The 27,141-nt window shown below is 52.6% G+C and overlaps 1 protein-coding gene across 8 annotated transcripts in view; it reads left to right on the top strand.

The window, feature by feature from the left end:
• Positions 1–27,141, top strand: part of Pxn (paxillin) — a 47,173-nt gene extending 20,032 nt beyond the window's left edge. Inside the window, exons 2-15 of one of the 8 annotated variants that reach the window (XM_046456444.2) lie at positions 15,084–15,310; positions 15,624–15,739; positions 16,174–16,310; positions 16,400–16,601; positions 17,340–17,475; positions 18,947–19,816; positions 21,122–21,397; positions 21,661–21,960; positions 22,571–22,666; positions 22,943–23,113; positions 23,198–23,371; positions 24,207–24,288; positions 24,426–24,574; positions 25,015–27,141. In XM_046456444.2, the coding sequence (XP_046312400.1) occupies positions 15,084–15,310; positions 15,624–15,739; positions 16,174–16,310; positions 16,400–16,601; positions 17,340–17,475; positions 18,947–19,816; positions 21,122–21,397; positions 21,661–21,960; positions 22,571–22,666; positions 22,943–23,113; positions 23,198–23,371; positions 24,207–24,288; positions 24,426–24,574; positions 25,015–25,281 (3,203 nt within the window). In that variant the 3' untranslated portion in view covers positions 25,282–27,141. Of the gene's footprint in view, positions 1–14,760; positions 14,845–15,083; positions 15,311–15,623; positions 15,740–16,173; positions 16,311–16,399; positions 16,602–17,339; positions 17,476–18,946; positions 19,817–21,121; positions 21,398–21,660; positions 21,961–22,570; positions 22,667–22,942; positions 23,114–23,197; positions 23,372–24,206; positions 24,289–24,425; positions 24,575–25,014 lie in introns of those variants that run through there. The other 7 variants (XM_058583172.1, XM_058583171.1, XM_058583169.1 and 4 more) reach the window with 7 other exon arrangements.

Below are 27,141 nucleotides of genomic sequence, written 5' to 3'. Positions count from 1 at the left end.
GATTGTATGCTTTTGATATTCCAGACCTGCTTGTCGTTATCTTACTTGTTCTTCCAGATGGGTTGAGTGAGGTTTGGGAATCCCATAATTGCCATGATATAAGGGGCCGCTAATAAACAGTCAACAGATGAGGAAAGAGCTCAGAGGTGTTGTGCTAGCAAGTGGTAGAGCTGGGACTTGAACCTAAGTTGTTGAGCAACAAAACCCATGCTACATTTGTTGTAAACTCATATACCTGCTGAGGCTGAGCAGGTGATGTGAATGGAGGAAGTAGGCAAAAAAAGGAAAAAGAACTAGATTTCATGCTGCATCCAGAGAAGGCAGCCATTATTAATAATTACCCTGAAGGAAAGTAGACCAGTGGAGGGTGTCTCGATGTCTGTTGGGGTTACATCCCAATAAATGCATCATAAGTTGAAAATATTTTAAGTTGAAAATGTACTCCCCTTCTCTTCAGTCCTGGGGATTGAACCCAGGGGTGCTCTTCCACTGAGCTACACCCCCAGCTCTATATGTTTTTTATTTTGAGACAGGGTGTTGCTTAAGTTGCCTAGACTGGCTTTGAACTCGTTATCCTCCTGCCTTAGCTTTCTGAGTTACAGGGATTACAGGTGTGCCTGGCCAAAAATTCCAGGCTTAATACACATAACCTGCTGAACGTTGTTGCTTAGCAACACAGTACACAGTAGAGTATCAGTTATTCCCCCTTGTCATAGTGTGGCTCATTGTCACTGGCCAGCCATCTCCAAAGCATATGGTACCACATGTAACCAGCCTAGGAAGAGATCAAAATTTAAAATCTGAAGTGTGTTTTTTGCTGAGTGTGTACTGCTTTCCTATCATTGGAAAGTTGAAAAACTTTAAGTGAAATCACTCTGTCAGGGACCATCTGTATTGCCAGCTCTTTTGGCTCCTCCAAAGGAGCTAGGATTCTTGGTTTTCACGTGAAGTCTCTCAGTTTCTTCAGATTAACTCAGCTTTCTTAAAAAGTACAAACACATCAGTCAGGAGTTTTACCTGCAGGCTTCAGACTAGGGTCTCTGCCTCCCTTTGCTCCCTTCCCCAGGCTCTGCTCCTTCTAGAATCCTTTCCAGAAGGAGAATAGTCAAAGAGTTTATTTCTCAAAGAGGTCTTGAAGACTTTTTAGCCCAGCCCTTAGGCATTTATGATTCCTATTTCACGAAAAAGACAAGCAGGCCCAGAGAAGAGAGAAACTGTAGTGTTGGGCAGCAGGACTACATTCCAGACTCTGTCAGTTGGAGCAGTCTGGGCTTAGGCTTCAAGCTCTGCTCTGCCCACCCACCAGCTCCTTGGGCTCCTGTTTTTCCTGCTCCAAAGGCCAGGGATTTCCTGCTGTCTGTTACCCTACATTGAGCTGCCCTTCACTCTAAGGATAGCATAGTCCCTGGGATTTTTACTCAGAGGGACTGGACACTAAGTGTTGTGGCTTCTGTTTGTGCCTCGGTTTGAAATTCATCTCTTTCATGTGGAAATAGAAGTCCTTGTTCATAGTCAGGGAGATTTGACAGTTCTCAATAGCCTGGCTCTGACCTCTCAGATGTGGGGCCAGGCACCTCTCACCAAGGGATGATATCCATAGAGGTAGGCATAGTTTGGAGCACACCAGGGAGGGGTGGAAGAGGACAGAAACTTCTACACTTTATTTTTATTTTGAGACAGGGAGGGTCTTGCCAAGTTACTGGCGCTGGCCTCAAGTTTTCAATCCTCCTGCCTCAGCCTTTTGGGTTGCTGGGATTACAGACATGCGCCACCACACCCAAACTTCTACACTTTGTTTATTAATTTTTAAGTGAAAATTTTAAAATATATTTTTTTAGTTCTAGATGGACACAATACTTTTATTATATTTATTTTTACGTGGTGCTAAGGTTTGAACCCAGTGTTTCACATGTGCCAGGGAGGCGCTCTACCACTGAGCTACAACCCCAGCCCCCAAACTTCTACACTTTAAAAAGCAGAAACAAGTTGCATCAAAAAGGGTAATTGTGGGATAGGCACTTGCTGATGTGACCATTTCCTGTCTGGAAGTGAAGATGGGTGGAGATGTGGCAGCCCCAGCTGAGTTTTGTTCCGGCAGAGGATACCTATTTAAACATGAGACTTCTTGATTTGCATATATAGTTGTGAAGGACCAGAAGCAGAACATTTCTTATCTAATCTGTCCTTGGGAAGTCTAACCCAGGAGCAACTAGGACAGCTGTGCCCCTATGGATGGCACAGAGCAGGAACTGTGGGTTCAAGTGCTCCAGATTTATGTGGCCTGGCCCTTCCTCAGAGTGACCCTTCTGCTTCATACCTCAGTGAGAGAGAAATCCTTACAAACATGGCAAAATCCAGCACATGGGACTAGTGGTGTGAATGGTCTACCTGAACAGTGGCCCTGATCTGTCCTCAGTGTTGCTTCTGTTAGAAGACATTCTCTACAACTCAAAATCCAACTTCCAAACAACTTTTGGAATGCTCCATATGTGTACATTGGTGACTTCCTGTGCGCTGTTTCTAGGTATTACAGTCAGACGCTGCTGTTGCCATCTGTCTTGGCTCTGCTGGATTGGTTCCCCAGAGCTCCTGAGTGTCTCCTGAGATAAAATCCAAATCAGGAGTGGAGTGGATCCCTCCCATCCTGGCCCCAGTCTATCTCCTGGTGTAGCCAGCTGGATTGGACATGCCAAGCCAGGTGGAAGTCCTAGAACCTTCTCTGCCTCTTGAGCCCCAGGGCACAGACTCCTTTGCTCAGTTCAAGCATGAGGCCTGGGGACTATTTGACTTGAGGTCTCAGCTCTCGGTTTGGTGGGCTTGTTGCAGGCTGACTTCAGGGTTTTATTTTGGTTCTGTTCCCACTGTGTCCTTCCCTGTATATTGATGTCCCTACATATGAGTGCTGTACCAAAATGAGACCCCAGAGATTCCTGGGTGTGTTTTGTTTCAGGAAAATCTGTTTTCCCTATTCCAATTGTGGTTTTCCAGTGTGACTCTTCAGCTTCAATCTTCTTCCTCCCTGTCCAGGAAGAGGCAGATTTCCCAGTGCAGAAGTCAGCAAGGATCCCAGCTTCTAGCTAAATTGGCCTTGCCCTCTTCAGGACACTGGCTGGAGGTATCCTTCTTTGTAGATCAGTGCCATCATCCCACTAGGGCCTCATATTGGGTCAGGCCTGCTACCTATGAGCAAGTTTGGGAAGCATGGGGGTGGGGTGGGGGACTGAGATGACTTAGAACTTCTGTGCGTGGGATGGGACCTTATTCAGGAGGTGACAACTGTCTGTAGTGACACCAGCTGTCAAGGGGCTCCAGCATTTCCTGGAGCCCTGAAAGTAGCAGATGGCTTCCAAATCTTGTGAGACCAAAAAGATCCAGGGCTGAATGTTATAAATGGCTTCTAGGGAAGCCAAAGTGTCATTGAGGGTCAACTGGGAGTGCACCCAGGGGGCAGCTGGCTGGCTGGCTCTTTTCCTTCCCCCCTCTTCTTTTCAGAGCTCCTGACCATCTGAAATAGTGTTTTCAATCCTATGAATGACTCCTGGGGTGTTCAGGGTTCTGCACACTCGCCAGTTTTCTCTCAAGAAAGCTCATTGGAATACGTGGGTGGGGCTGACAGTCATGGAGTCATCTTGAACCCACTTCAGTTGACTTTCTCAAAGTAAAAGCAAATCAGTTGCACGTGTCAATGTTTGATGATTATTAGTCAAGGGTGGGTGGTGGCACATCTCATGACTGATGGACTACGCATCAGACTTGAGAATCAGGGGCCAAGAATAGCCCTCAGCTCAGGCCTGTTTCCCCAGTGTGCTTGTGTCGACTGCCATCCTCTAGGCCTGAGACGCGGGGCAGGCAGGAACAGCATTCACAGTGGAAGAAACCTGGAACCGCTTGCTTTTTTTGCTCTGTAGAGTAAGTGCTTGGGGGAGGCCCTGGGTTGCCCACTGGAGGAATATCTAGGTTCTCTGTGGCTTGGGGAGTCCAGGCCAGGTGCTTCCATCTCGCTTTCAGTTGGCTGGTTTGGTGTGTACCGTGGAGCCCTGTCTCCCGATGCTTCTTGAGCTACCTCTTTGAGACCACACATCAGTGCCTGAGGCAGCCCCGTCTGGCATCAAGGTACTCAGATGACAGCAGAAGCACCGTGCCTAGAGTGCAGGAAGGAAATGCTCCTGCACGACAGCCTGGTACAGCAGAAAGTCTAGCTGGAATGGGGAGTCTTTCTGCCTCTTCTGAATTCTTGCAATCCCCGTGCCATCCCTAGGGACTATCAGTAGCTCAGAACCTTGCCTGGGGCGGAAGGTGAGGAAGAGGAGAGGGAAGGAGACACTGTGGTGTCTACACAGTGGCTCACTTTCTTGGATTCCTCCAGGGGCTTAGGGGACTGATGCTGTGGAAGTGGGGAGTGCCGACAGCAGAATGAGGGACAGCTGCTGTGCAGCTCCTCCTCTGTTTGTGGGGTGTCCTGGGATGGACTTTGTAGATAGGCAGAGCTGTCCTTGTGGGAACGCTGCCTGCCTGGAGGGTGCACGCCTCAGCTCTGGGCCTCTGTTCCTCATCTGTGAAATGGTGTCATGAGGCGGGGCTCCTAGTGGATGCCCACGGAGGGAGGGTTATTTCCCTTTTGCCCTCTGTCCCTCCTCCTGAACTTCTTTCTGCCCCCATTGCCCTGTCTTTGCTTCCTCTGTGACATGCTGCTGGGTTCAGAACTCCTTGGCAGAAGCAAAGGCTTCTTTCTCCTGGGCCTGTTCCCCTGGGAGCTTCTGTGGGGCTTGGGCAGCTTCTTCTATTGTCTCCATTCTGGGTTCCAAGCTATGGGCTCTTGGGGAGCTGTGCCTTCCCGGGAGGGCGAGTGCTGAAGCCCTGCAGCTTCTCTGTCTTGCCTCTGCCCTTGCTAGGCAGCAAATTGGAGGCTTCTGGGCTCAACTAATGTTCTCTGAGAAGGACTTGGAATGAACCCCAGGCACAGAGGGGTGAGGTCAGTGGTTTGCTCAGCAAGAAGGCCTGAGCTGGTGACGACCTGTCACAGCTCCCAGGATCCCTGGCCACAGTCCCTGGCTCCAACTCCTCCCCCTCCCGTCCTCAGGGAGATGAAAATCAGTGATGTGGATTTATTTACTGAGTGTCTCCTCTGTGTCAGAGTGGGAGGCTCACATTTATTTTATCCCCAGCCATCATACTTTTTCATCTATTACTCACCACGTGCTCTGTGAGGTGTTTGAATAAACTAAAGCCCGGAATGGTCAAGTCAGCTCTCATCAGGCGAGTGAATGGTGGATTTGAAGCCATCTGCCTCTCCTGGGATGCTCGTTCTTTTCACTGTACCACACTTCCAGGCGGGTGGGATACCAGAAGGGTATATAAAAAGCTCTGTGACTGTCCCAGCCCCCACGGCCACCAGTGCAGCCAAATCTGCAGTATGGACAGGGGTAGCTTTATGTGCAGACAGTCGGGGCTTTGTGGTGCTGTGTAAAACTGTCCACCAAAGTCCCCAAGTGCATGTGCAAAAAGTCTCTTTGAAGCCTCTATCAGTTTTACAATCTCACTTCCATTTTGTGTTTGGCTTTAAAATATAACATTGCTTGTTTTAATTTAAGATAGTGATTTGAGTTTCTTGCTTCTGTGTAATCTGACCTTCAGAAGGTGTTCTGGGTTTATCCTGAGATGACTTACTGTGGGCCTGACCTCCCACTGTCCCCTGGAGGTGCGGACATCTTGGGTAAAAAATGGAGGTGGTGGTGGGGCACTTTAAGTATTGAGGATAGGGGCCATGGCTGAGGAAAGGGAAAGGAGAGCCTGGTTTGAGAGGCAGGTCACAATGAGGGGGACTGAGCAGGGAGTGAAGGCTCAAGAGCAGATTGTCAACCCCGGGTTGCACATTTGCCCTATGTAGGCAAAGAACCACCGATAGAATGAGCCTGCTCTCTGTATCTGTGGGTGTCGCACCTGCAGATTCACCCAACTGCAGATTGAAAATATTAAAAAACAGGCCTGCTGCTTTGGTACGCACACACCTGTAATCCTAGCTACTCAGGAGGTTGAGGCAGGAGGATTGCTAGTTTGAGGTCAACCTCAGCAATTAGTGAGACCCTTTCTTTAAAAAAAAAGGAACAAGGAAGGGGGGGAATGTAGGTCAGTTGGAGAGGCCCTGCCCAAGTTCAATCCCCTGTGCTGGAAAAAAAAAAAAATTTGAAATTGCTGCATCTGTACTAAACATGTACAGACTTTTTCCTTGTCATTATTCCCTAAACCATACAGTATAATAATTATCTACAAAGTATTTACATTGTATTAGGTAGTTTAGAGATGATTTAAAGTATATGGGAAAGCCCAATATGTTGTCATATGACTGTAGTCCCAGCTATTTGGGAGGCTGAGGCAGGAGGATCACAAGTTCAAGGCTAGCCTGGGCAACAGATCGAAACCCCATCTCAAAAACCCATTAAGTATATGGGAGGGTGTGTACAGGTTACATGCAAATACTGCCATTTTATATAAGGAACTTGAGCCTCTGTGGAGTTGGTATCCAGGGACTGTATTGTTGACTGCCCCTTGCTCAGCGCACAGTCTTTCCAGCTCTCTCTGAGAGGCCTACCAGGGTGTCCATGCTGTGGGATCCTGGAGGGGGCGTGCAGTCTAATAGGAAACTGAAGTGTGGGGCACACACAAAAAAGGTGGAGTTCCAAAAATCAAATGGGTGGTGTCTGTGAGAAGGGACAGAGTAAAAAAAAAAATCCAGAGTGGGGTCTGCGAGTGAGTTGGGAAGAGGGACTGAGTCCATGTCATTGGCTGCAGCTGATGGAAAGAAAGGGAGATTCATGTTAAATGGAGAGAGGCCCTGTGAAGGAAATTAATGCCACATCGGGACCAGGACATGTGGGAACTAAAAGAGGACTGAACTGTTCAGGGTACTTTGGAAAGGAGAACCTGGGAAATCGAGGAAGTAAGGGCCGTTCAGAAAATAATTGATTGCCTGAGAAAAGGGAAGTGTGGGCCTGGTCTCTGGTCCTCTTGGGCTGTGTTCATTAGTCAGATTTTGACTAGCAAAAGAGTGGGTAACTAGTGCCCCGAAAGCCATAAACATCACAAAAGGCCCCATCCCAGGAACAGGCAAACTTTTGAACTTTTTGTTCGGGTCTCTGTGGGGTGGGTGATGACTCACTGCTCAGCCCCTCCTAACCTCTGTTGGTGATTAGCAGGGGGAGAGGCCCCTGGAGCCGCCCTGCTCTGCAACAGACCTACTTGCCTGGAAGCACAACAAATTGCAGGAAGGGACTGGAGTGAATCTGAAACTGCTGAGGACATTTCCAGCACATGAGTCTCCTGGGCTCGAGGCCGTCTGACTTTTTTTGTGTATGAGTATATTTTACCCATTGAAGGAACAGTGGGATGGGCCTTTTGTGAGGCCCTAGACTTGACCTTAAAAGGTCCTGAGACTCCGGGAGACCTGAAGAGGTGGATGAAATCTAACCAAGGAAATGTGTCCTTGGTGTTCTGAGACTCTGGGGAGGGAGTGGCTCTGAGAGAAGGACTGTGATCGTGGCTGTGAGGATGAGTTCTTTAAGGGAGGAGAATCCACTGCTCTGCCATCCTGGACTGTGTGGCTGAGCCTCTAGCTGTGGCAGGCATGTGGATGTACTCAGAGTCAGAACAGGCCTCCTCTACCTCTTCTCACCTGCTGCTGCTTAACCACCTGGAGCCCAGTCTGATAGGGAAGCCCCAGCAGCCAGGCACCTTGTATGTGGGCCATGCAAGGGTGCTGTGTGTTTGATGCAGGCAGGACCTGGCACAGTTGGGCTTCTGCCTGGAGCTCAGGGTGACCTCTTGAGTTGCCTTTGAGCCTTTATTCTCTCTTGTTACCTGTGCCCTGTGACACAAGGCACAAGCCAGGTACCCAATAAAGAAAGTGAACCTGTCTGCACACTCATCTTGTGTCAACCTCTGCAAGGCAGGGCCTGTCAGCAGGCAGGAAACCAGCCTCTGGCACTGAGGAAGCCAGAAAGGAACCGCCTTATTCAGACAAGCAGGCCCCCCACACCCCACTGGCAGATTGGAAAACTCTCTGGCCTTTCCCCCTCATTTCCTGTGTGTCACCCCCAGCCCACACTTCCTACAGGGCTGAGAGTAAAATGACAGTTCCTGTTGAGTGAGGCATGAGTCAGCGAAGGAGACTTGGTGGCTGAGTCTTTATAACCTGCAGGCATGGCTATTAAATATTTAAATGACACTATGGTATTGATTGGCTTCTCATCCATTCCCTGAGGGAGAACAGTTCCTGTCTGGGGTTCAGATAATAGCAGTATCTTGGATTTAGACAAACTCCCAAAGAGCTCACAAGTGCTGTATAAATCCCACCTATAATGATGTCCCTTCCTCAGAGCTTGCTACCAGGAATGGGGATATTTTACTGAGAGGGAAGACATCCAGAGAGGTTATCCAGTACACTGATGGGCACTCAGTAGGTTGGGCCTGGAGCATGGCACCCTGGCTCCTGCTTGGCCCTGGCTATTTTCCCTGTCCACTCCTCCTTCCCCATATTCCTGCTCTTCACAGTCCCTCTGTCACTCAACCATTCATTATTCTTGCTGCTGGGGATAAAGCATCAAGTAAGGTAGACAAGGTCCCTGTTCGCTGGAGTTTAATTCTTGGAAAGGAGACGTTTGACAAGAACCCAAATTGGCAGGGAGGACCCCTCCTGGAGATTTGAGTTCCTAATCAGTGTCCAGGCCCTAGGTCCCTGGACTGGGTGGGGGCAGAGCCGATCTGGCCTAATTGTGGATTGGCCCTTACTGGCCCTTACTGCCTTTCCTCTGAGGACAGGACGGTTATCAGGATAAATATACCCAGCTCCCCATTCCTAGGGTGTTACTCACAGAGTAAAAGCACCCTGCTGCGGATTAGATTACTGCTCTAACTGCTCATGTGCCCTGGGATGTGGGAGGGGATAGGGACTTGGGGCCAGGGGAGGGGGAAGACCTACCTTCCTGCTCTCCTTCCTAATCTGGAAGAGTCTCACCAAAGGGGATGAGGGTCTGTGTAGCTGTAAGGGGGCCCATCAGATCTGTGACATCTGAAGCCACTGAGACTGCCCAGGTGGTCAGCAGGGAGCCTGAATCCTCCCTTGCTCAGACCAGGGGGTCTAAGGCTGGGCTTCTCTAATCCCCTCAGGGTGGGCATTTGCAGAGCTGGTGCTGTCTGTCTGGAAGTCCAGGTTTCACCTGATAGAAGGACAGGTATAGACGGTGGCCTGGGACTATTGGGAACACCCTTTAGCTGTGGAGGCCCTGTGCTATCTTTGTCAGGAACTAAAGAAGGACATTCACCGCTCCTTCCTCTTGTCATTTCCTAAGGAAGCTGGTCTAGGCCCTGCCTGGGGCCATGGAAGCTGAGTTAAACTGACCTGTGGAAAGAATGTGTTCAAGGCTTGTGCTTGCTGTGGCCTCTCCTCAGCCAGGCCCTAGGTTACAGGCATGGTAGGGTTGTGTAGGCATTCCTGGTGGCCAGACACCATCTCTCTTCTGGACTACTGGGGCTGCTATTGGAGGAGTGGCAGGGTGGGTCAGGTGGGCCAGGTGGGCAAGGGCCCAGGAAGGGCCACCTTCAAAAGAAAAGAGAAAGCTGGCTCAGTGCCCCACATTTACCTATCTCAGCTGTGGGCTCAAGGGTAAGATCTGGCAGGAGGCTTTTGGCCAGAATGGTGCCCTTCCTGTTGGTTCAGCACTATATTGCGGTGTCCTTTGCCCTCAGGGGTAGGAGAGGGTGGAAGGTGCTTTCTCTTTCTAGGGCTGAACATTTATTTCTCTGGGAGAGAGCTCCTGTCTGCTTCATGCGGCCCACTTACTGACAGTGGGCTGTTTCAAACCCTGTGCTAAGTAGGTGCTTTATATCTGTTTTCTTGTTTAATCTTAATCCTGTGAGTAAAATGGTGGCATTCCTATGGGGCAGGCAAGGAAACCAAGGCACCAGAACCTGGAGTGACCTACCCAAGCAGTTCAGCTACTGAGCAGAACTGTAGCTCGGAATCCTTCTGTGCAAGCTATAACTTCTAGTGTCCTTAGAGCCTGGAGGGGAGAGTGGAATAGCTGTGGCTCCTCCTCCCTCTCACACACCATCCTGGATGGACCTTTCTCTCTCTTGGCACCTGTCCAGCTCCAGTCCTCCGGTCTTGACAGACTTTATCACATACTAAGATATTGTGGCTGGGCCTGGTGTAGAGAAAGCCCAGCTTGTGAAAGAACCCTGACTTTTTTTCTTTGCTTTGCTTGGGGGTGGAGTGGAAAGGTTCATTGATTTATATTTTCTCTCTCTCTCTCTTTCCTGCTGGGAATTGAACTCAGAGCTTTCTGTATGCTAAGTAGGAGCTCTACCACTGAGCTCCACCCCATTGATCCTCTTTAACCCATTACTGAGTGCTGCCTGTCAATGGGTCAGCCTGGGTATCTAAAGGGTAGTCTGAGGCACATGCCTATGTTGGGGGTATGAGGGGACCCCTGGTTTCCTCCACCCTGTGCCCGTGGGCTGGTATGGAAACTTGAGGTGCACTGCACCATCATTTGCCCAGGAATGCTAGCGGACTGGCCCCTGGGGGCTCCCTCCTTAGGTGGGGGAGGGGCAGGGATGCGTGCATCTTAACCCTCTCGGGCTGCAGACCTGTAGGCTTCCACCCAGTCCTAAGGATTACAGCTGATCTCCGTGGCCCAGGGAATGGCCTCTTCCTCTTGGTCTGGCCCCTTGTGCACTATGCCCATCTTGCCACCAGCTCTGGTCAGCCTCCTGGCTCAAAGCCACTGCTGCTCCAAGCTGTTGCTTGACCAGGCATGGCCATGGGTGGAAATGGGGTACTTGCAGCATTACATTTTCAGAGAGACCCCTAGAAGTGAGAGAGTATGTCCCTCTGGGCCATACTGCATATCACCCTTGGGTTGTACCTTCAAATGATAGTGTGTTCCAGGCATGGTCCTGGAGTCTTGGCACACTGGCCACCTGGTGCTGCTTCTGGTAGCTTGCTGCCCCTCCAGCTCAACCATCGTATCTTGTACCTCAAGATTGAAACTTTGGGCTGGAGTTGTAGCTTAGTGGTGGAGCACTTGCCTCGAAAGTGTGAGGCACAGGGTTTGATCCTAGCACCACATAAAAACAAATAAAGGGGGTTGGGGATATAGCTTACATGCACAAGGCCCTGGGTTCAATCCCTAGCACCAAAAAAAAACAAACAAAGGCATTGAGTCCATATACAACTAAAAAAAAAAAAAACCGGATTGAAACTTCAGCGCACTCCTGTCTGGGGCTTCCCTGACTAGGCTCAATTTGCAAATTCTGTTGATTACAGGTTACCTTTGGTTACTTGCCCAATGGCAGGAAGACAGTGGGCCAGTGCTGCCCTCTGGTGGTAGCAGTTGATGGTCTGCATCCCTTCCTAGTCAGACCATAGCTCTGTGGCCTTTGCCCTTGGCCAGTGGGGCCTTTACACCCATCCTACCACCAAACACACAGATTGCATGGTCTCACTCAGTGGTCTTGGCTTTCATCTTCTGAGAATTCAAATGTCAGGGTGTGTTTTCATTGACCCAGAGAGGCAAAAAGACTGCAGAGTCCCAGGGTGGTTTCCTCCAAAAAGAAGATAAAGCCACTTCAGGTGGCTTCCTCCCTCAGGGTGACTTGAGTCAGGATGGTCTCAGGCCTGGACCCAGCAACTTAGTGGAGTGATGCTGAGGAATTTTGAGGTCTCCCATAGCTTAAATGAGGACCCCACAACTGCTTTCAGCCAGGGCATTTGGAACTTGTCCGTCAGTGTGTGGGAAGAAAGGATGTGTTGCTGGTCTTTCAGGGTTCTAGTAGTCTCTGAGGAGGGGGCCCCTGCCTTTCCTTAGGGTATGGATAGGCGGAATGTCTGAGGCTGCCATTCAGTGTTTAGAGCTGAGCCAAAGGCTGTCACTGTAGCCAGGCATAGTGGTGCATGTTTGTAGTCCCAGCTGTGCCTGAGGGTTGCTTCAGTCTGGGAGTTTGAAGCCATTTAGCTAGTTAGGGTGACAGTGAAACCCTGTATCAAAAAAAAAAAAAAAGAAGAAGAAAAAGAAAAAGAAAAAAAAACAGCAAACAAACAAACAAAAAACAGCAAAAAATGTTGTAGCTATAGCTCAAATTTGGGGGAACCCCCTGGGATGGGGTTTACCTACAAGTGGATTCCTTTATGTGCTCTTGGCCTGACTGTTTACTCAAGCCAGGGGAGGAGTTCACTGAGCTGGCAAGGAGACTTTGGCCCTTAACCATTTTGCAGCCTGTGGAGAAATAGTGGGCATCTGCAGCCATCAGAATCCAAAGTCAACCTCAGAATCTATGCCTTGGCCCTTTCTGTATTTCTGAACCCCTTCCTTGAGCGGTTTGTGAGGTTTGTGGGTTTTGGGAGACAGTGACACCAGGCCCTATCCAGGTCACAGGAGAGGACTAAGGTGGAGAAAGAGAAGGAAGTCACACCAGAGACCCTGTGGCTTGCATAGGTTCCTGCTGGGGTTCCTCACTCAGGCAGACACAGGTTTGGAGAAAACTGGAAGGCAGTGTACCTTCTCCCTGACAGCTACACGTACTACATTTTGAATGTTAGTGTATTATTGTATTTTTCTCCTCAGAGTTGTGTTTTCATGTCTTGCCCAGCAAAGACTTGGGGGGGATAAGTCAGTACTTTGCCTCCTACCCTTCTTGGAGGAAGATCTTTTTCTGGATTACATAAAGCAAATAAGATCTGCCCATGTACTATAGCATTAACTATCCCAATAAACTTCATATAGACACTGCTTACCAAGGAGACTGAGGCTTAGAGAAGCCCTGCATGAATATAGTAGATGGAGGAGCTGGGACTTGAACTCAGGTCTGGTTCAGCCCCTCTAGTGTTCTCTTGTCTCTGTACCCAAGGACTGCACCCTTCAAGCAACAGTCTGACCAACATAGGCATCTTTGTTGAAACCTTAAACCAGAATCCAGTCTATAAACCAATAAGCCAGACTTATAGTCATCCTGTGGGGCTTTGGTGAGGGGCAGTAGACTGGGATTCAGATGTTGACCACGGAAGGTAGAACATTTATCTCCCATTGAGTGTCTGGAGCCCGAGAGACCTGAGTTCAAAGACCAGTGTTGTCACCTCAGCTAGCTTTGGCAGTGGGGGACATGACTGCCTCTGAACCTTGGTTTTGCTGTCTGTGTCAGTGTCATTATGAGGAGGAAGGCAGGTAACACAGATGAAGCCCTGGCCCTGCTGGGCTTTCAGGATTGTGGCTGCTCCGGCCAACCGTCCTAGGGCTGCACTTGTCTGCTCTGGAGAGCCCACAGTGGGGTTTCCCAGCTGTGCCCATGATGAAGAAGAAGGGGCCCTGTCCCTGCTAGGTTGGGCCTGGAGGAAATGGGGACACAGTGGGAACCCAAGGCAGCAGTGTGGTCCTGGAGAGGCTGCTGGTTCCTTTTCTGCTCTTATCTAGATACATAGCAACTCCTAGTTCTGGTTTGCTGGAGACCAAAAGCCGAACCTCTCCCAAAGAGCCTGGAGTGGGAGAGGGCAGTGGGAACTGGTCTTCCTCTGAAGTAGGTGACCAGGACCCAGGCTCTTGGACCCTGGAACAGGCTTCCCCTCTGACCATCTGGACAAGAGCCTGGAGTAGGTGTGGCCAGCTTATGGTGGGTGGGCGACCAGAGCAGACAGCTGGGACAAGGTGTGGCGCCATAGACCTGGGTGAGGGCCTTACTTCCCTCTTCTCTTCAGGGAAGTGGGGCTAGAGATGAGAGCAGATAGGAAGGATCAGGCTGGTAGCCTTCAAATCTTGGGCTCCTGACATTCAGGAAGTTATACCACAACATGGCATCGTTTTGTGGTCACAGCAGTGCAGGCTGGGTATTTGGATTTGGGGCTTCTGCGGAGTCACAGGCTTTGTTACCTGAGGTACTGGCTTTGTTGCTGGGGCAGATCCCTCCACCTCCCCAAGCCCACCTTCCTCAGCTGGATAGGGAAGATCAGAATTTCAACCTTTTGGGTTATTAGGAGGATTAACTGGGACCATGTATGCAAACGCCAGCCCTGTGCCTGTTGTTAGTAAATGGCAAAAAAAAAAAAAAAAATGCAGCCATTGCTTTTTTGATACCGATTATCCTGAGGGCCAGAAATCAAGCAGTTCACCATGGAGCTCAGGGTGAGCAAGTCCAGGAGCATGGCAGGAATGAGGGTGTGGCATCTGGAGCTGGCCTGTCCAGACTATGGGCCTGTCCAGGGTCCCAGGAGTGTGTGTGTGGGGGGATAAGGTGAGAAGGTCAGCAGTTCCCACCCCCACCCTTCCAGCTGTACCTTTCCCTCCTGTCGGCTGCCAGGTGCCGGGAGAACGGACGCTAAAACTCGAGGCCTGATTCGGCTCCTCCTGTTAAAAGCAAAGTAGTGGGGCCCTGGAACCTCTGGGGCCAGGCTGCTTGTCAGATTCCTGCAGAAACAACCAGCCGAGCAGTCCTGCCCCCAGCTTACCAGGAGGTGGGGACCACTGCACTGGCTTTGTACCAGCCCCTGTGTCCCCACACACCTTACCCCACAGCCTGGAGCCTCAGGAGGATCTTAGAACTTGGGGTTCTGCTTCTATAGATCAGGAGGGCAGGTACTGCTCAGTGTCCCCTCCCACCCATGGGCTAGGAAGCATAAGCTCTTGGAAGTTCACTGAGGGCCTGGCGCTGCGCAGGGGCCCCTCCCCATGACGTGGGGCCCCTCCTGTCCATTCTCTGCGTTGCTCTGCAGAGTCAGAGTTCCAGGAAGGCATTTCTCACACCAGCCAGCGGCACAGTCCTGTGGGGAGGAACGCAGAGCCAGGTGCCCGACACCCAGAGGTAGGAGAGCCCCAGGGAGTAGCCCCGAGTGAGCTCCAGAGCACCTTCCGTCTTGCCTTGGGGAGAAGAGGGCAGCTTTGGGAGCCTGTTCTTGGCCAGGCTCTTGGGCTGGCAGCTTCCTCTCCTGAGGCTGGTCATCTCTCCCCTGGGTGGGGCCGATGCCCAGAAGTCATTAACTCTTGAGGTGTAGGCAGGCAGGGGCCTTATTCTCACCTGCTCCTGGTGCCTTCTCTCTGCAGACGCCCTGCTGGCAGACTTGGAGTCCACCACCTCCCACATCTCCAAGCGGCCTGTGTTTTTGTCCGAGGAGCCCCCCTACTCCTACCCAACTGGAAACCACACCTACCAGGAGATTGCAGTGCCACCCCCTGTCCCTCCACCCCCATCAAGCGAGGCCCTCAATGGCACAATCCTTGACCCCTTAGACCAGTGGCAGTCCAGTGGCTCCCGACTCATTCACCAGCAGGTAAGGTGGGGACAGGACCTGGGAAATCCCCAAGCCCTGGGGACAAAAGGATCTTATCTATCAGAGGCTTGGGGAGCCAGTAGAGGAATGGATCAGGGGACTTGCCTGTCCCCTGGCAGACACTGCTTATCCCATCCACCACGTGAGGGGGTCAGTGACCAAGTATTAATCACCAGTGTCCCAGTCAGAGTGTGGAAATTCCCTGGTGAGACTGACTGTGAGCAGGAGCCACCTGGGGGTGACTCGAGCTCCTCCTGTCCCCCATTCTTTCCTTCCCCTTGGGAGAGTTCTCTGAGCACTTTTATTGTCGTAGCCTCCATCCCCATCACCTGTGTACGGCTCCAGTGCCAAAACTTCCGGTGCCTCCAACCCCCAGGACGGTGTTGGTTCTCCGTGCTCACGAGCAAGTGAGGAGGAGCACGTCTACAGGTACAGCCTCATCCCCCCCCAGGCGCCCTTCTTCCTGCTCAGAAATTCTGGGAACCCCTCCCGCCCTGGGCTGGAGGCAGCTGAGGCTGGGGACCAGGCATGGCAACTGGTCCTCAGAGGGTGCTGCCTCCAGCATTATTGGTTTAACCTACAGAGAGCCCCAAGGCTCCTGGCCAGTTCATATGCTGTTAATTGGCCTGTCCACCTTGTCACTAATATCTCCATGTAGCGGATGGGCTGGGCTGTCACAGCGTTCCCTTGTGGTAGAGGAACTGAAGCAAGACTTCCTTCCTCCTCCCTCCTTACCACATCCCTTCCCTAGTCTCTGTCGTCTTGCTTTGTTTCCCCTGCACTCTGTGCTCCTGAGAATCCAGGGAGTGCCAGTGCCCGGCCACGGAGCAGCGCTCACTGTCTTCTTCCCTTTGCTCTCAAAGCTTCCCCAACAAGCAGAAGTCAGCCGAGCCTTCACCCACCGTAATGAGCTCCTCCCTGGGCAGCAACCTTTCTGAACTTGACCGTCTGCTGCTAGAACTGAATGCTGTGCAGCATAATTCTCCAGGCTTCCCTGCAGGTAGGATTGGTTCCCCAGGCCCGTCTGCTGCCTCTGGATCCTCAGAGGGCTCAAGGGATAAGCGGCCTTTTTCTTTCCTTCTCTCTAAGAGGAGACCAACACAAGCCCTCCACTCCCGGGGGCCCTGAGCCCTCACTATGGCATCCCAGAGAACAACAGTCCCGTGGGAGTCAAGGCTGGGCCCCTGACAAAAGAGAAGCCCAAGCGGAACGGGGGCCGGGGCCTGGAGGACGTTCGGCCTAGTGTGGAGAGTCTCTTGGATGAACTGGAGAGCTCTGTGCCCAGCCCTGTGTGAGTATCCACTGGACTGTCCCCACGCTGGGGCAGATCTTGCTCAGCCTGGCCCTGGGCTCCGTGTTGTGTTGTTTAGCCCTGGTGTCACCCATCCCCTTAAGTGCCTGTTGTTTGCCAGACCCTGAGAGTACAGTGGTGAGTCGTGTGGACATCATTTCTATCTTCAGCTGGCCACTGTCCATCAGAAAAGGCAGACATTGTGCACACAGAGGCCATCTACAATTTAGTGACTGTTAGCACAGACTTCAGAGTTGTCGACAGGGTTTAAGTCGTGATTCTGCCAGTTACTGTGTGTTAGCTCTCAAGCCTTAGTTTCCCCATCTGTAAAATGGGATAAGTGGTTGTGGGTTAATGGGGCTAAGACTATAAGACTACCTATGTCACCAGAGCTGAGACCAATAATACACATAAAGTCCGTGGAATGGTTTCTGGCTCATAGTGTGTAATATTTGTGACAAGTCCTTAATAACATTAACTCTTATTAGTGTTAGGCTATTGTACTCTCACATCTGTGTACGAACTCTGTCTTCTCCCAAGTCAGCTCACCTCAGTGCTGTCCCCTAGCCGACAGCCCTCTCCCCGTGGTGGGTCCCCAGGAAAGACTGGGCACTGGTGCTCTTTCCCTGAGCTTGAGGTTTTGGGACTCCAGAGTCAGAGCCGAGGTGTTGACACAGTTCCCTGTGAAGCTTGGGGCTGGCCTCTGGGCTCCCCACTGACACCATGCCTGCCCTGCAGCCCGGCCATCACTGTGAACCAGGGCGAGATGAGCAGCCCACAGAGAGTCACCTCCAGCCAGCAGCAGACGCGCATCTCGGCCTCCTCTGCCACCAGGGAGCTGGACGAGCTGATGGCCTCGCTGTCAGATTTTAAGGTGCCCTGTAGCCCCTCTGTCTTCCATGCTTTCCGTCCTTCTCTTCCTTTACCTCAGTGTGAGCAGCTGGACCTTGGTCCCTCAGTGTTTGGGTGCCTTGTCCCTGAGTCAGGGACTCCAAAATATTCTGGCCTTGCCAGGGCAGCAGGATTTGGGGAAGGGAAGCGAGACAGTCTGTGGGACTGAGCTGCAAAGCAGCAGAGAGGCACTCGGCTAGGACATTCCTTCCTCCTTGGGTACTCTCAGCCACCCAGGTTGAGGGATCAGGAGGCCAGGACACTGGGACAAAGGGCCCTGTGTTGATGGCTGCTCTCAGTGGGGGAGGGTGTGTTCTGCTGGGCCATGTGGGACTCAGGATCCCATGCCTGAGAGGTCACTTGCCGTGGAGCCTCATCTCCCACGCTAGTTGTCCTCAACACATCCTCTTTCTTTCTGCCTCTGGCAATTGAATTCACAGGCCTCCCTTGCCAGCCTCCTTCCACCCTTCCCTGTCCCTCCAGGGCCAGGCCACTGGGCCTCAGAGTTCCCACGAATCCTGCGTGTGGGAAACCTAACCTGCCAGGCTGGGCTGGTCCTGCAGGACTTGGCCCTGCCCCTCTCCTGGGCCTCCCCATCCTGCAAGCCCGTGATGTTTTATTTAGAGGATGCAGTGCCTTGATGGGGATTGATATTGACAGAACTCTCCAGTAACTGCTGACTTTGCTTCCACATAGGTCAGCTGGAGACCTTGGGGGCTGGGTGTAGCAGGTATGGGAAGGGTCAGTGCATTCCTGGCCTGATGTTACCTCCTCCGTCCTTTGTCTGGGGGCTTACCCTGGAGGATGGGAGTACACTGGGCTGATGGTTGCACCTGGCCTTGTGAGTCTTGGGTGCCATGGTTCTGAGCAGTCAGCGAGGGGCAGTAAGCTGGGTTCAGGCACTGGCCTGAGGGAGCCCTGCCCCAGTGCCCTTAAGGCTGTCACTGCTTTCTGAGATGATCTGTGTCCCTAGGCCCGGTGAAGAGAAGCTCAGCAGCTGGTGCTCGGTGGTGCTCGTAGTACAAGGACTTGGGGACGTTAGGCAAGCTGGGATTGTCTAGGAAGGATAGGGCTAAGAGTTGAGCCACCATCTGAGGAGGACTGAGCAGGCTGCCAGAGGCTGACCCTGCCTTGGTTTGTGCCTGAGGCTGATCTCCTTGGCCACCTGTCTCCTTGTGATCCACCTCATCTTACCCACTATGGGTGGCCCTGTGGGTATGGCATCAAGGCTGCTTTCTGCTGGCCTGGGTTTCTTGAAGGCCAAGCAGGATATGAAGCCCAGGAAAGTCTTTTTGGGGGTCTGAGTCTTCAAGAGTCACCCCTGTGCTTCACCTTTGCACCTGGGTCAGTGTAGATGAGCCCTAAGTCCAACCCAACCCTTGATGCAACTGTCCTTCCTCACCTCACCCCAGCTTGCTCTTTCTTTTCTCCCCTCTCCTGTCTCTCTCCTCCAGACTACTTCCTCTGCTGTGGCCCTGCGCTCCCTGGGGCTGCCCTGCCCAGCTCCATCCCCACTCCACACCGCTCCTCCTCCTTCTCCTCCCCTGCCTTCTGTACTCCTGCCATCCACCTCTAAACCCGCCCTTCAAGGCCAACACCACACCCCAGAAGTTCTCTTCACTGAAGAAAATAGACAGGGTCTTCCACCTCCCGTGGCCCCCAGCTGGCTTGACTTGGCTGGCTTCAGGGTGACATGTGACACCTGCAACTCAAGCTCTCCCTCTGTGGAGGGTCGCCCAGGGTCATTTGGTGCAGAGAGCCAGGATGGAATTGGGAAGGACCTGCTGAACCCTATGAGTGAGCCTTCTAGGGCTCCCCTCTGCCGTACTCCATCCCCTATTGGGAGCACAGCGTCCCAGGAGCCTGGAGGTCCCCAGGGGCCACCGGCTAACATTTTGTGTTCAGAGGCAGCTGAGATTGCCACTTGGGAATGGCCATGGGCTTTGGAGGTATCCAGGACTGAAGCTCCCCGTGGAGCTGCTTGCGACTCTCAGGAGCCACCTGTGGTGGCCGTGGACCGTCAGGCCGTCTTCCCAGATACCTGGACTCTCACAGAGGACTATGGCCAGCAGAAGGGGAGATCCAGGCCAGAGCCAAGGGTGCTGGGAAGCAGCTGCTCTGCCCTGGTTCACAAGGAGCAGTTAAATGGAGAGATGCCCCACAGGGGAACCCTGAGGGAGCCAACCCAGGACCCTGAGACCCCAAGGAGCCCTGAGGGCACCACTGAAGCTGCTGCCAAGGCCAGGAAGGAACAGCTGGAGCTTCCGCATGCCATGGTCACAGGCATAGCCAACACTACGGAGAGGATTTCTACCTCTGGCCAGGCAGGCACTGGCTTGCGCAGCTACTTAGGCATGGCCCTCGGCAGGTCTGAGTGTGGGCCGCTCCTTGCTAACTGCATGCAGCCTGCTACTCCACATGTGTCTGCCTGGGCAGCAGATGCTGAGGTGCTGTGGCCTGTGACCCTGACCACCAGTGCTTGGCAGTGGGTCATGTGGGCCCAACAGAGCCCTGCTGGACCCTGACTTTCCTCATAGTGAGGACCCACTTCTTGCTTATTTAAGACTTTTCCCTTTGGTTGAGCTGCCCTTGACATTCTGATGGGCAGAATGGTTGAAAGCTGGACTTCAGAACCACGTAGACCTAAATGCAAACCATATTGTGGCCAATGGTTGCTACCTGTATGACCTTGGGCAGCCACCCTCTGCCTCAGTTTTTTTTTCTCTCTCAACCCCCGCCCGTTTTGTGGATGTGTGGTACTGGGGATGGGACCCAGAGGCACTTTACTACTGAGCTATATCCCCAGTCCTTTTTAATTTTTATTTTGAGAAAGGGTCTCAGTTTCTGAAGCTGGCCTTAAACCTGTGATCCTCCTGTCTTAGCCTCCTTAGTTGCTGGGATTGCAGGCATGTACCACCATGCCTGACTTGTTTTCTTATCTTTATGATGGGGTAATAATAAGACAGCTTTCCATCAAGGTTATCCAGGGGATTGAATGAGAAAATTCTTGGAAAGTGTGTAGAAGTAGCACATGATTCCTCTACAAGCCATGGCTGCTGTTACTGTAGTTGTTATTTATTCCTGCTTAATTAAAACTGTATGCCCTTTCCCAAAACAAAACAACAGAAGAGCCACCCCCCCAAAAGAAAACCCAAAACAAAAACTATAAACAAGTAAGTAATAAAGTAAGCACAAAAGAAAACTGATTAAGAGATTTACTGAAAAGGAAAGCCTGCATTTTTCTATTGTAAATCAAAAAGAAAAAGCCTTAAAGCCTGTCAAGAGCGTTCACTTACATCCTCTCAATTCTCTGATAACCTGTAAGTGAAGCCAAGAAAACACTGTTACCCCATTTTAAAGATGGAGAGACGGAGGTCCCTGGAAGTTAAGGGTCTTACCCAAAGTCAGAGGCCCACTTGGAGGTAAATGCTTGGCCAGAAGGTTCTCCTGGGGCCTCTACTCCTGAGCCCACCCCATCTGCCTCCTGCTGCCACCCCCTCTGCCTGGCTTTTCTCTGGCCATTGTGTTCTGCCCTCCCTTCCCTTGGGACTCCTGAGTGTGGTGGACTGAGTGGCATCATGCCAGCTCAGAGTTGGAAAGAGAGTGACAGCTTCCCCCTCCACCCCCAGATCCGCTCTGTGATCAGGAGGAGCCGGGAGACTGGCCACGCGCACCCCATGTCCCGGGAGCCCTCTCCTCGCCGCCGGCTGGACCCCGCCACCCTGAGCAGGACCCCATCTCAGGAGCAGCTAATCGCAGAGCTGCAGGGCCGACTGGGCATCCAGCCGGAGGTGGAGGAGGTCGCGGGGCCACCAGGGCCCTCTGCGCAGGACTGGCTGACTGAGGGTGTCGTCATCACCGTGCAGCCACGCGGGAGGCGGGCTGGGGGGCAGCTGGTAGAGAAGGTAGCCAGGAGATGCTGGGCAGGTCGGGGCCTGGGCAGCAGGTGTCCAGATGCTACCTTGGTTCTCCTTGGCCAGAGGAGGGATTTAGGGGTGGTGGGGTGGTTACTTACATCCTGTGGCCTTGTTGGGAGGCTGGCCTCACTTTTGGTGCCAGAGTGGGAAGGCCTGGGGGGATCTGGGACCTCACTTCCCTAGTCCCACTGCTCCCTGGGCTGATGATTTTTTCTGTCTCCCTCATCTCTCTTCCCCTTTCCTCTTCCCAGGTTGTCTTCCCTCCCGATTCTCCCATTCCCCTCAGAAGAACCATCTCTGTTCTGGCTCCTCCTTCTGTCCCTTTGCCACAGCATCTCCAGGACGCCTCGGCCAGCAGCTCTTCTCCCCTATCCTCTTCCTCCCCTCTGGGGCCCTCAGCTTGTACCCATGGTTCTCCTGGGGTCCAAAGTGCGGGGGAAGCACCCCGTGATGAGGATGGGCAGGGCGCCACCTCTCCCACTCGCGTAGCCCATACTGTGAGGTCCGTGGGCTGTCAGACCGAAGAGGACCCGCTCTTCTCCCCGATGCAGGCAGGCCTCCCAGGGGCCCCAGCACTGACCTTGCTCATTCCCTGTCCTAGTGCCTGCGCCACCCCCCACTCTGCATGTGGGCAAATGCCACGCACAAGCGCGCGCACACACACACACACACACACACACACAGGGGTTTCCCTCCATCCACAGCCCCAGCACATGAACCACCACAGTCCTTCCCTAGACCTTGACCCTGGCCACACCTCTCAGGAAATCAACTGACTTCTTGCTTTCCTGTGAGGCTTCCCTTCTGCCCGCCCCTCCCTTCTTCCTCCGGGTATTGACACAGAGGAGTTCATTCCAGAGTGGAACCCAAAGCCCATCTCTTCCCCTTCCGGTCCATAGGCCCAGTACCTGGTGAGGCCTCTTTGCTCTCTGGCCCTAATCACTTCCCTTTCTCGTCCCATGCCTTTGGGTGGCTTGCCTCCCTCTCCTGGGCCTTCCTCTCTGGGTTTCTCTAGATTTCTGTCTCCTGATTTTGGTATTGCCAGTAGGGAAAGGTCCTCGTAGCTCATCCTGAATTCCCTGTGTGAAAGAGCCTGATGACAAGGTCTCTTATTTAGTTTTTTTAAAGAAAAGTTTCTTCTCTTTTCCTCCCCTATCTAAGATGCACAGCCTGGAACAAAGAGCGGATGGAGAGTGGCACTCCAGCTGGCCTCCAGGGGGCAGGCAGAGCAGCCCTGAAGGGCAGGATGAGGGAGGGGTCAGTGCCAGGGCCGGGGGCTGAGCTCCTGTTTGTGGTGTTTCCCTGGGTGCAGCAGGGTGCTACAAGCCCTTTCTTTTGTCCCTGTGGGAGCCCCCATCCACCAGGATGGCCTGCTGATGTCACTCCCACGTTTAGGGCTCCCCAGGCCCCTGCCTTACTGGTACTACCTGTACAGGAGGGAGAGCGGCCCCCGGGCTGCAGTGCTTCAAGATGCCCTGCTGACCCCGTACCACAGATGTCCTGACCAGCCCCCCTCCCCCTCTCTCTCTACAGTTCATGGCTCAGGGGAAGACTGGGAGCAGCTCACCCCCTGGGGGACCCCCAAAGCCTGGGAGCCAGCTGGACAGCATGCTGGGGAGCCTGCAGTCTGACCTGAACAAGTTGGGGGTTGCCACGGTTGCCAAAGGAGTCTGCGGGGCCTGCAAGAAGCCCATCGCCGGGCAGGTGATGAGTGGGGAGGTGGGCACAGAGCTCTGTGCTCCGCTCCTCTCCTCTCCTCCCTGAGCCACCTTCCATCGTCCTCCTCAGGTTGTGACTGCCATGGGGAAGACTTGGCACCCTGAACACTTTGTCTGCACCCACTGCCAGGAAGAGATCGGATCCCGGAACTTCTTCGAGCGGGATGGACAGCCCTACTGTGAAAAGGACTATCACAACCTCTTCTCCCCACGCTGCTACTACTGCAACGGTCCCATCCTGGATGTGAGCTTATGCTGGTGGCACAGTGGTGGGACGAGGGGGCGGGGGTGGCAGCCAGGATTTTCCCTTATCTGGGCACGATGCCCGCATCAGCTCATTTCATCTTTGCCATAGCCCTCAGAGGGTGCGGGCTCAGAGAAATGGTGGAACTGAGATTCAAACCCAGGCTTGATCCACAGGTCATCCTGATGCATATTAGGTAGCTCCAGCTCCCCTCCACTTCTGTCCAGAATTCCTTCTGCCAAGACTCCCAGGAATTAGGAGCCCTGACCAACAAATGAAGCTGAACGGCAGCCGTCTCACTCTTCCTGCTGTGTGATGTTAGGGAAATGCCTCGCCTCTCTGAGCCTAAGTCTCTTTACTTATAAAATAGGAGTCAGTGAACCTATGATCTCAGTCCTTTGTGAGGATTAAAGGAGAGAGGGTTTGGCATGTCACATCTTTTAATAAATCTGAACTCTTAGATTGAGTTTTTGAGTATAAGTAGGAGAGACCTTGTTGGGAGCATTTTACTGTCATTGGCTATGAGCTGGGAACAAGGTGGGAAGGACAGTGGTACGTAAGTCTTAGTTGTGAGTGGCAGCTGAGATTTCTTTTTGTTTTTTTGGACCAGAGATTGAACTCAGGGGCCCTTGACCACTGAGCCACCCCCCAGCCCTATTTTGTATTTTATTTAGAGACAGGGTCTCACTGAGTTGCTTAGTGCCTCCCTGTTGCTGAGGCTGGCTTTGAACTTGCGATCTTCCTACCTCAGCTTCCTGAGGTGCCAGGATAACAGGCAGGTGCCACCTCACCTGGCTGGCAGCTGAACTTTGATTCCCACTGTTTGCTTTCACAGAAAGTGGTGACGGCCCTTGACCGGACTTGGCATCCTGAGCACTTCTTTTGTGCCCAATGTGGAGCCTTCTTTGGTCCTGAAGGTACGGCAGGGACTGGAAGACTAACCCACTGCCCCCTCGGAGGGTCGGGGGAGGGCTAGGAGACTCTGCTGAGGTTGGGGTAAGGATAACTCCATTTCTGAAGGCCCTAAACTTGCTCCAAATCCCTTGTTCCTCAGGGTTCCACGAGAAGGATGGCAAGGCCTATTGCCGAAAGGATTATTTCGACATGTTTGCGCCCAAGTGTGGTGGCTGTGCCCGGGCCATCCTGGAGAACTACATCTCAGCCCTCAACACCCTTTGGCATCCTGAGTGCTTTGTATGCCGGGTAAGGAGCCTTCAAAGCATCTGGAGGGGGTGGAAGAGGCAGCTGGGGGTCCAGCAAGGGTTCTCTGATCAAATAAGTTTGGGAAACTTCTAAATGCACATGTGAATCCAAATAGTGACCTAGGATGCAGAGTCCAAGAACAGATCCCATTTTTCAGCACCAGAGTTTCTGGCCCCACAGTCACAGCCCCTGCTTAGGTACCCAGGAATCCAACCTTGTTTGAATGCAGGGTATGACCTTAGTAGCTGCACGACTTTGGGCTGGTCCCTTAACTGCAAGCATGTAGCCCGGCACTCTGCACATAGGAAATGTTGGGCAGGTGGGTCAGTGTGAGTGTGATGACCTGGACTGTCCTTGTGCATGACGCCAGGAGCTGGCCCAGCCAAAAGGGCCAGCCCCTGAGCCCCTGTCCTCCAGTGTGCCCCCTCTCTGTCTGGCAGGAATGCTTCACACCTTTCATCAACGGCAGCTTCTTCGAGCATGATGGGCAGCCATACTGCGAGGTGCACTACCATGAACGGCGCGGCTCGCTGTGCTCTGGTTGCCAGAAGCCCATCACGGGCCGCTGCATCACCGCCATGGCCAAGAAATTCCACCCGGAGCACTTTGTCTGTGCCTTCTGCCTCAAGCAGCTGAACAAGGGCACCTTCAAGGAGCAAAACGACAAGCCTTACTGCCAGAACTGCTTCCTCAAGCTCTTCTGCTAGGCGTCCCTTCCCCAGCCCCGCCGCCCTGACTGCTACTGTGACCCAGAGACGTGGAAACTGGAACCCTCATCCTCAGCTGGCACAGGATGGGACAAGGGGCATGGGGGTCCTGCGTGCTTCTCCAGTCCCCACCAAAGCCTTGGGCCTCCCTCCTCTTCCTACAGCTCTCCCCAGGCTGCCCACTCCTCATCCTCCTGGAGGTGGAGGCTGGGGGCTCCATCCCACCCGACATGTGTCCCCATGAACCTGCCCGGCCCGGCCAGCAACCCACACTGGAGCCATCTTGTACTCGTATTTCAGCAGCAGAGCTTGGGAGGGAAGGGCCGGCAGGGTTAGATGGAGTCTCTTTTTATCCTTATCCCCTCAAACCACAGTCTAACTGTCCTAAGAGAATTGGGGGGTTCCCTGCTCCCTCCAAACAATGCCAGCATAAACCCATCCATCCAAGGGTGGAAGTGCTCAAGGGACTGCAGGTTTCTTGGGCTCTCGCCTTCCAGTCTCCCAGGCCTGGGTGACTGTCCCCTTTCCCAACTGCCCCTTTTATAACTGCTCTGGTTCTACTGAGAAAGGCCTCTCCAGCAATAATGTTTTATAGCCACTTCCTCCATCTCCTGGGACAGCACCCGTGGGGAGTGTCGTCTGGGCCTGGACACTGTACCGACTTTGATAGATTTCTACACTGAGGTTTGAATTATGTCACCCAAGTTGCTTTTATTTCTCGATACAAGATGATTTTGAAGAGATTTTAAAGATGTTCCCTTTTATATTCTCCTCCTCCTCATCCACTGCTGCTGGTCCTGTCAGTGACCATGGCTTTGGCTTGGAGTTTGCTTTGTACCGGGTTGGGGAGCAATTTGTATTTTATTTTTTTCTTAGCGTAAGCAGGTGAACTGGGAGCAGCTCTGTGACTCTTCTTCTGTAACTTCATGGTTCACCAGGACTGTTTTATAAACTGCTGTATTTTGAAACCCCTTCCTTTCTGCCCAGGCCAGCAGCTCTTAATTCAAACTGGCCTGAGTGTGTCTGACCCTTTGGGACCTGGAATTCTGAACCTCATCTGTCCTGTTCCTAAGGGAGGAGAAGGGGAAAGTATACTTGGGGGGCTGCTTCCTGTCTGAGTAGGAGCTTTTTTGCAACAAAGAACCCACTGAACATTCTCGGCCTCCTCACTACTTCTCTGGGGCTTCTCCTGTCTTCTCAGGAAAAATTGGTTTCTGATTTTGACCATGAAGACCATAAATGTCTCTTTGGTCTTGTTGATTCCACTGGGCATATTCCTTCCTCAAATTTCCTGCCCTCCCTGGAGACTGGCACAGGTTCCTCCCCCTTTACAGGGGGGATTGGCACTTCAATTTGGGGAGAAGGCCCCAGGTTGGTGCAAGGGAGCCCGAGAGGATTTGGGGCAGAGGGACAGGGTCCTGCTGAAGCGACAGGAAGCCCCAGAGCTCTTTCCCAGGATAAAGCAGGAACAGGCAGGCCTGGGGTTCCTGGTCAAGGGAAAGGGACTCCAGAGTGGTCTACTGGGAGGGATTCAGACCTGTCCACAGGCCTCCCAGCACAGGCTGAGTATGCTGCGGTCCCAGAAGAGGATCTTTTCCTTGGGGCTGGCCTGGGAGCTGCCTAGGTCTGGGAGGTCCTCCAAAGGTCTGACATCTCCACGCCCACCACAGGCCTTACTGCTCTGTTTACAATGACCCACTCCAGGTCCCTCCCCAAGAGGGACTGGGGTTTCTGGGAGTCAACTCTCTGGGTCAATGGTTATTTGATCATTTGATTTTTTTTTCCTCTATAAACTTCTAACCTGGCCTTTTCCATTTCAATTCCTGTGATTTATGCCAATAAAGTGTGCCATTATTTTCA

This window comes from Marmota monax, unplaced genomic scaffold (genome assembly GCF_021218885.2).
Source record: "Marmota monax isolate L192 unplaced genomic scaffold, Marmota_monax_Labrador192_F-V1.1 WCK01_AAM20220418_F8-fsc00185, whole genome shotgun sequence".
NCBI classification, from domain to species: Eukaryota; Metazoa; Chordata; class Mammalia; order Rodentia; family Sciuridae; genus Marmota; species Marmota monax.
The sequence above is the reverse complement of the archived record's forward strand: the minus strand, read 5'-3'. Positions and strand labels throughout refer to the sequence as shown.